The sequence below is a fragment of the Delphinus delphis genome, chromosome 15 (assembly GCF_949987515.2).
Source record: "Delphinus delphis chromosome 15, mDelDel1.2, whole genome shotgun sequence".
NCBI classification, from domain to species: domain Eukaryota; kingdom Metazoa; phylum Chordata; class Mammalia; order Artiodactyla; family Delphinidae; genus Delphinus; species Delphinus delphis.
The window spans coordinates 72698589-72706837 of NC_082697.1; the positions used below are offsets into that span (position 1 = coordinate 72698589).

At 59.9% G+C, this 8249-nt stretch overlaps 1 protein-coding gene across 1 annotated transcript; it reads left to right on the plus strand.

Moving 5' to 3' along the window:
- Positions 1 to 224: 224 nt before the first annotated feature.
- On the plus strand, positions 225 to 7069 carry TRIM72 (tripartite motif containing 72). Its single transcript, XM_060032129.1, has 6 exons — positions 225 to 614; positions 3301 to 3396; positions 3485 to 3715; positions 4533 to 4555; positions 5451 to 5569; positions 6483 to 7069. The coding sequence occupies exons 1-6, from the start codon at positions 225 to 227 to the stop codon at positions 7058 to 7060; spliced, it is 1437 nt and encodes a 478-aa protein (XP_059888112.1). The 3' UTR covers positions 7061 to 7069.
- The last annotated feature ends 1180 nt before the right edge of the window (positions 7070 to 8249 follow it).

Here is an 8249-nt window from a genome sequence, read left to right on the forward strand (position 1 = left end):
GGGTCCGGGGCTGAGAACCGCAGTTGAGGCTGCCTTTGGGACTGAGAGGGAGTCCCCTTCCCTCCCTTGGCCGGTACCAGAGTCCCTTCCTGTTTGAGATGAGAGGCTTCTATAGGCTGGGGCTCCTCCCTGCGGGGCTGCCAACCCGGCCTGGGGCTGGGGCTGGCCCGGGATTGTGGCTCCGCTGAGCCTCCCTGACCGACACCTCCTTACCCAGGCCCGCAATGTCGGCTGCACCCGGCCTCCTGCACCAAGAGCTGTCCTGCCCGCTGTGTCTGCAGCTGTTCGACGCGCCCGTGACAGCCGAGTGCGGCCACAGCTTCTGCCGCGCCTGCCTGGGCCGCGTGGCAGGGGAGCCGGCCGCGGACGGCACGGTGCTCTGCCCGAGCTGCCAGGCACCCACGCGGCCGCAGGCGCTCAGCACCAACCTGCAGCTGGCGCGCCTGGTGGAGGGGCTGGCGCAGGTGCCGCAGGGCCACTGCGAAGAGCACCTAGACCCGCTGAGCATCTACTGCGAGCAGGACCGCGTGCTCGTGTGCGGCGTGTGCGCCTCGCTCGGTTCGCATCGCGGCCACCGCCTGCTGCCCGCCGCCGAAGCCCATGCGCGCCTCAAGGTGCGGGGCCGGGTGGCCTCCGGTGGGGGGCGGGGGCGGATGGGGTTGTTGGACGGGTCGGGGCCGGGCCGATCGGGCCTCTTGAGCTTCAGGGCCCGGGGCGCATGGAGTTGCCAGGTACGCGGGCAGGGCGGGGCGGCTAGGGAATGGGGGTGCTGATGAGCTCAAGGCGGAGCTTGGCGGAGACCCGAGCCTTGAAGAGGCGCTCGGAGACCGGCCTCGGCGGGATAGGCGCGCCAGCTGGAGCGCGCCGGAGATGCGGGGGACTCAGCCGTAGGGCGGAGTCTGCGGAGCCGGGGGCTGAGCGAGGACTGAGTCGGTGCCCGCGGCCCAGGCGCGCAGGCTCTGCTGCTGGGCACAGGCCCGGGTAAGAGGGGCGGGGCTGGCCGGGGGGGGCGTGGTGCGGGGCGGGGTGGGCACACAGTTGCTGGGCGGTGGCCCCCCCTGCGCCCCTGGAGCAGCAGAGCTTGTGCGGGCCTGACCGTCATCAGATGCGGCCTAATCCAAGGGGACCCGGGAGGCCAAGGCACGCCTGGGTACGCACCTCTGTGCACAGGCCCAGGTTGGCAACGAGACCCAAGTCCAGGCTGTTATTGTGATTGGAGCTGGAAGTTCCGAACGCTTCCAGAGCCCACACACAGTTGTGCGCCCCGAGGTTGGCGATCTCCATGGAAGCCCAGCAAAGACACCCAGACATTGGCAAATGGGGACACAGGCACACGCTGGCTCAGCTGTCATACGTATGGCAAATCACACGCATGCAGCTACGGGAGGGTTTAGGTATACACAGGCCCGAGGAGGTCTGTCATGAAGCATTTATAGGGTCGTTGGAAGAATAAACGACAGGTGCAGGGGCGGGAGGAGGCGGGGTCTGGAGGCGTGGAGCGGTGCAGAAACTGCCAGCGTCTTCTCGCGCTGCTGTTTGGGGGGGTGGGTGGGGGGGTGGGGGGTAATCTTTGCCCACAAACATCAGCGTTGCAATGCACTTCTCCTTGGTCTCCAGACTCCTAGAGGGGGTAGATCCCGCCCTGAGGCTGGTATTCGAGGGCCCCATTCTCTCCCAGGGGCCCAACTTCACCGTACCTCCGGCTTCAGCCTAGCACAGTCCAGCTCGGTGCTGGCTGGTGGTCCCTAACCCAGTGCAGGAGCCTCCTCCACCCAGGAGCCCTCCCTGCCCAGGCTCACCTCTGCTGATAACCACAGAACTCCCATCCTTATCCATCTTTACCTGTGAAGAGAGAACAGAGTGTGTGAAATGGGACAGGGCAGCAGGCAGCCCAGGAGCCTCCAGGGGGCAGGTGGGGTGGGATACAGTCTGCCAGGGTCTGTACCAGCCCAACCCTAAGCCGCAGAGAGGGGCTGGCTGGAGGTCTGAAATGGGGATCCCTGGAAGGAGCCTGAAGGAGGAGCGGGGCAGGAAGCCTGGGGTGGGACTGAACACCTGGGTCCTTGGGGAGGAAGAGGGGCTGGGTCCAGAGACCATGTGCCAGACCCAAGTATGGTTGAATGGGATCTGCCGGGTGAGGGGGACACTCACAACCTCCTGAAGCCGTGCTGCCTCCTCCTGCACGCCTCGGAGTAGGAGACAAGCCTGTCGGTAAGATCCACCACATGCCACGTCGTGGAGCACTGCTCCCCACACCTCCTCACTGCGGGATGTTCCGAAAGTCTCTGTGCAGCCCCCAGCTTCTAGGGTGGCATTGTGCTTGGTCCCCATGGCTCAGCCCTTCTGCCCATGAACCTCGGATGGCTGAGAGCCACCAGGCCCACCCTGTCCTGCAGCAGGCAGGGCTGTGGCCCTGCAGGACGTCTGGGGCAGGAGACTGACCTGGCGGCTGGCCACGGGAGCCCATGGTACAATTCCAGTGGGGATTCATCAGCAAACAGTGCTTAGAGGGTCTCCCAGCTTCCTTTAGGGGGAGGTGGGAAGGAGGCTGCCAATTTGTCACAACCAGAGGTGAGGTGGGGATGACTGTTCCCATTCTGCAGAAGACCAAACTGAGGTTGGAAGCCATGGAGGCATGGCTGATTCCAGGGCCATGGGTCTGATTCCAGGGCCGTGCACCTCCCAGCAAACAGTGGCTTTGGCTGGAGGTATAGGAACTCCCCTACACCTGCAATTCAGGAATCACAAACTGACAGACCTAGGGTAGGAGCTGACCCACAGATATGTTTGGTTCATTCATGCAGAAGACATTTTTATTAAAATGTCTACGCCAAGAGCGCACCGGTGTGCAGAGAGGCTGATTAGGGTGTTTTGCTAAGGTTCTGCTTTTAAGTATAGGGTGAGGGACAGGAATAGGAGGAGGCTGCATTTCTTCTTTTCACATCCTCTGCTCACCACTGAAACCTGCTGTGTGCAAAGCCCCTGCCCCTCCAGTGGAGGAGACCAAACCACATTTGTGATTATCATCCTCACAGAGACCTGTGCTAGGGGGCTGTCTGCGGAGGGGATGGAATCAGGGAAGGAAGGCAAGGCTAGGGAGGACTTACCTAGCCAGACCACAGGAGGGTGAAGCATTCTAGACCTCAGAACCAGTACCGGCAAGGGCTTGAGACCAGCGAGCGTGTATGGTAAGATGCCAGTCTGGCTGGAAGAGAAGCTGGCGCTGAGGCTGAGCCAGAGGGAGCAGGTTAAGTGGGGGAGGTGGGCAGCAACATCACTTCTTTATGTCTTACCCCCCAGACGCAGCTCCCACAGCAGAAGCTGCAGCTGCAGGAGGCATGTATGCGGAAGGAGAAGAGTGTGGCTGTGCTGGAGCATCAGCTGGTGGAGGTGGAGGTGAGCGGCTCCGCACAGCAGAGCCCGGGGACTGGGGGTTTAGGCTGAGGGTTCCCGGCCAAATGTTTTTGTCTGTCTGTCCCCACAGGAGACAGTGCGTCAGTTCCGGGGGGCCGTGGGAGAGCAGCTGGGCAAGATGCGGTTGTTCCTGGCTGCACTGGAGGGCTCCTTGGACCGCGAAGCTGAACGTGTACGGGGTGAGGCAGGGGTGGCCTTGCGGCGGGAGCTGGGGAGCCTGAACTCTTACCTGGAGCAGCTGCGGCAGATGGAGAAGGTGCTGGAGGAGGTGGCAGACAAGCCACAGACTGAGTTCCTCATGGTGAGCACTGGGTGGCTTTCCTCTCTGCCCCTCAGCCAGGGTTCAGGTCTCAGAGACCTCATTCCATTGTCAGGCAGGGACCCTGAGGTCCAGAGAGGGACAGGGGAGAGCCAGTGTCACACACTGAGGAGGGGTGCACCCCAAGATGGCCATTATGGTTGTTTAAGTTGGGCACTGCACAAGGACACTATATCTAAGTGGGCACCATTCATATCATAGATATTGTAGGTCTGCATATTTATTAGGACAATTTTTTTACCAGGTGGAATTAGTTTCTTGAGGAAGGGGGTACTTTATTCATTTTTTAAATTAAAAAAAATTATTTGTATTTATTTTATTTTTGGCTGGGTTGGGTCTTCGTTGCTGCACGCAGGCTTTCTCTACTTGTGGCGAGCGGGGGCTACTGTTCGTTATGGTGCGCGGCCTTCTCATTGCGGGGCTTCTCTTGTTGCTCTAGGCATGCGGGCTCAGTAGTTGTGGCTCGCAGGCTCTAGAGCTCAGGCTTAGTGGTTGTGGCGCACGGGCCTAGGTGCTCCGCGGCATGTGGGATCTTCCCGGACCAGGGCTTGAACCCGTGTCCCCTGCATTGGCAGGCAGATTCTTAACCACTGGGACACCAGGGAAGTCCCAGGAGGGTACATTTTTCTAATTCACACAGAGGTAAAAGGCTAAGGGCAACCTTGAATTCTAGGTTTCTTTTGTCTTCTCTGATTCTTCCTGGTCCCACACTTAGCATTTCTGTGGTCCACCCCACCCTCAGGACTCCCCAGTGTCCCCACTGCCTGCTCAGCTCCATTCTCTTTTTCTCTCTTTCCAGAAATACTGCCTGGTGACCAGCAGGTGAGATCAGCCTGGCCCTGCCCCCTTTCCCACTTTGCCCTTGTCTGCCAGGGACACTGGCTGGCTCACCCTCTACTCGCATTCAGTCCACTGCGATTCCCCTGCACTTTGTGTGGATGTAGAAAAGAACCCAACCCGTCCTTCTCCTCAGGGACCTCCCAGACTGGTCCTGGAGACAGACAGGGACACAGCACACAGGAATCACTCAGTGCTGCCGTGGAGGGGAGGGGGTGGCCAGGGCAGGTTTTCCGGAGGTGTGCATTGTAGAGTTGGATGCTGAAGGAGTGAACAGGAGTTGGCTAGGTTAAAGAGTTGGTGGAAGAGCATTGCAGGCAGAGGGAACAGCAGTGCAAACTGCTAAGAGGGAGGGAAGATGAAGCTGGTGAGGCAGGAGGGGCCCAACTGTGAAGGGCGGAGGAGCTGGACCTTATCCTAACAGAAGGCTTTAAAAAAATTCTAGTAAAATATTCATAACATAAAATTTACCATTTTAACCTTTTTTTTTATTTTGGCACGGCTTGTGAGATCTTAGTTTCCTGACCGGGGATCGGCAGTGAAAGCACAGAATCCTAACCACTGGACCACCAGGGAATTCGCCATTTTAACCATTTTTTTAGTGTACATTTTAAGTTCAGTGGCATTAAGTACATTCATGTTGTTGTGTAACCATCACCGCCATCCATCTCCACAACTTTTTCATCTTCCCCAACTGAAACACCAACAGAGGCGTTTTAAGCCAGGAGGTGATGTGGTGGGGCTGGTGTGGGGGGGACCCTGGAACTCCACCGTAGCACGCATCCTCCTCTCTTCTGGGTACTCCCGCTTGCCCTCCCCCAACCCCGTGCCTCCTCCAGGAAGTCCCTTCGCACACACCTCACCACCCCCCCCCAACCAGGCTGCAGAAGATCCTGGCAGAGTCACCATCACCTGCCCGTCTGGACATCCAGCTGCCCGTCATCTCAGATGACTTCAAATTCCAGGTGTGGAGGAAGATGTTCCGAGCTCTGATGCCAGGTACTGGGAGGGTCTCGCTCTGGGTTTGCGTTTGTAACTGTGTGGTTGATGGGAGGCTCCGACCACATGCAGAGAGGCCTCCCAATTCCAGCTGGGGAGGTCATCCAAGAAGGGCCCACTGCCCCTTTCCCTTGGGGTTTCCCTGCACCTTCATAACCTGTGCTCAGAGAGGGATCTGAGAGGGCATGGGGTTTTCAGGTGGGTGACTGACATGGTGAGGACACTGCTTACTGAAAGGATGTTGCTGCCGGCAGCAGGGGAGGCTGGGGCCCGGGTTTGAGCCCTGCGTGATCCTTGGCCCGTCCCTGCCCCTGTTGACCAGTGGAGATGATGATCCCTGCTAACTGGGGGCTGAGGACTTGCAGAGATGGAATCCTGCGGTCAGACACTGACTCTGGCCTGTGGCTGGGGAGGCCCAAGGGCTCAGCCTCCTCTCCCCAATAGCTAAAGCACATTGGGATGCTGCAGGCTCCAGGCTCCAGGACACGTACACAAGGCTGGTGCAGCCCTCACTTGTGGGAATGGAGGGACCTCCATTTTATCCAAGAGAAGACTAAGGCCCAGAGACTGGATCAAGGCTGAGGTCACACAGTAGGGCGAGGTAGGGACTTGCCTAGGACCGGGCTTCCTGACCATCTCCTGCTCTGGGGCCTTAGACGGCGAGTGACATGCCTTGTATCAACTTACTCCTGCCCACAACCCTGGAAGGAGGCAATTATGGCCTCGTTTTACAGCTGAACAATCTGAAGCCCTGAGAGGTGTGGTCTTCGGCCCCCACCAGTAAGCAGAGAGGGGCTCACTTCCCAGAGAGGCCGGGAGGATTAGAGGAGACGAAGCTGGCCCACAGGTTGGTGGGCAGAAGGCTCGCGGGAGCCACACCCGCAGGGCCTGACCCTCCTCCCTCCCGTGGCAGCGCTGCAGGAGCTGACCTTTGACCCGAGCACGGCCCACCCAAGCCTGGTGCTGTGTGCCTCGGGCCGCCGTGTGGAGTGCTCGGAGCAGAAGGCGCCGCCGGCCGGAGAGGACCCGCGCCAGTTCGACAAGGCCGTGGCGGTAGTGGCGCACCAGCTGCTCTCCGAGGGCGAGCATTACTGGGAGGTGGAAGTGGGCGACAAGCCGCGCTGGGCGCTGGGCGTGATCTCGGCCCAGGCCGGTCGCCGCGGCCGGCTGCAAGCGGTGCCCTCGCAGGGGCTCTGGCTGCTCGGGCTGCGCGAAGGCAAGATCCTGGAGGCTCACGTCGAGGCTAAGGAGCCCCGCGCCCTGCGCACCCCCGAGAGGCGGCCGACGCGCATCGGGATCTACCTGAGCTTCTGCGATGGCGTCCTCTCCTTCTACGACGCCAGCGACCCCGACGCACTCGAGCTGCTCTTCGCCTTCCACGAGCGCCTGCCCGGGCCTGTGTACCCCTTCTTCGACGTGTGCTGGCACGACAAGGGCAAGAACACTCAGCCGCTGCTGCTCGTGGGGCCCGACGGCAGTGGCGAGGCCTGAGCCACCCGCCGGGTTTGGGGAGGGGTGCGGGGCCCTGCCGGCCTGGAAGGAGAGACGGGTCGGGTTGCCGGGCTTGAAGGCAGGGCGGAGGGGGTTGGGGACTGGGGACTCCAAGCGTTCTGAGAACTTTGGGGTTGGCATGAACAGGGGACTGCCAGCCAGGGGTTGGGGTGGTGGTGGGAAAGGGAGATCTGAAGTCAGGTCAGTGGGGGAACTCCACTTGGGGAACCAGGAAAGCCCAAGGGTTCTGGGAAGAAACAGATTGGGGAAGGGTCAGGGGGCTTGGGGAGAATTGCGGGGAGGAGCTGGAGAACTCTGTAGAGCAGCGGTCCGCAACCTTTTTGGCACCAGGGACCGGTTTCGTGGAAGACAATTTTTCCACGGATGGGGGTTGGGGGCGGGGGTGTGGGGGATGATTCAGGCGGTAATGCCAGCGATGGGGAGCGCAGATGAAGCTGCGGCTGGCTTGCGTGCAGCCCACCTCCTGCTGTGCGGCCCCGGTTCCTAACGGGCCACAGACTGCCACTGGTCTGTGGCCCTGGGGGTTGGGGAGCCCTGATGTAGAGTAAGAAGCCCCTGCAGCCTCACACTCCGCTCCCCCTTGGGGGCCTCCACTGCCAGGATCCAGACTCACTGTAGAAAGAGGCCTTCCACTTGGTGATTCTCCAACTGGAGCATGCATCAATATCACCTTTTCAAAGCACCTAACAGTTCTGGTTCAGTACGCCAGGGTAGGTCAAAAATGTGCCTTTCTAACAAGTCCACAGGGGGCACTGATGCTACAGGTCACAAGCAGGATCACACCTGAAGCATTGCTGACTTAGCTAGCCCTCCTGTTCAGTCAGCTCTCTGTTATAGAGAGTCAGTTATCACATAGCTATCAGCTATGAGGCATGGAAAACCCAAAACATATTCCTCCATGCAACAGCTGTTTAAAAACTGCCACAGGGCTTCCCTGTGGAAGCCCTTAACAGTGGTTAAGAATCCACCTGCCAATGCAGGGGACACGGGTTCGAGCCCTGGTCCGGGAAGATCCCACATGCCACGGAGCAACTAAGCCTGTGCGCCACAACTACTGAGCCCGCGCGCCTAGAGCCTGTGCTCTGCCACAAGAGAAGCCACTGCAATGAGAAGCCCACGCACAGTAGAGTAGCCCCTGCTCGCTGCAACTAGAGAAAACCTGTGCTCA

Excerpts from the sequence above, each read along its gene's own strand:
- TRIM72 (XM_060032129.1), top strand. The coding sequence starts at position 225 with ATGTCGGCTGCACCCGGCCTCCTGCACCAAGAGCTGTCCTGCCCGCTG. Across the intron at positions 3,716-4,532 it reads CACAGACTGAGTTCCTCATG|AAATACTGCCTGGTGACCAG; the intron begins GTGAGCACTGGG and ends CTCTCTTTCCAG. Across the intron at positions 4,556-5,450 it reads TACTGCCTGGTGACCAGCAG|GCTGCAGAAGATCCTGGCAG; the intron begins GTGAGATCAGCC and ends CCCCCCAACCAG.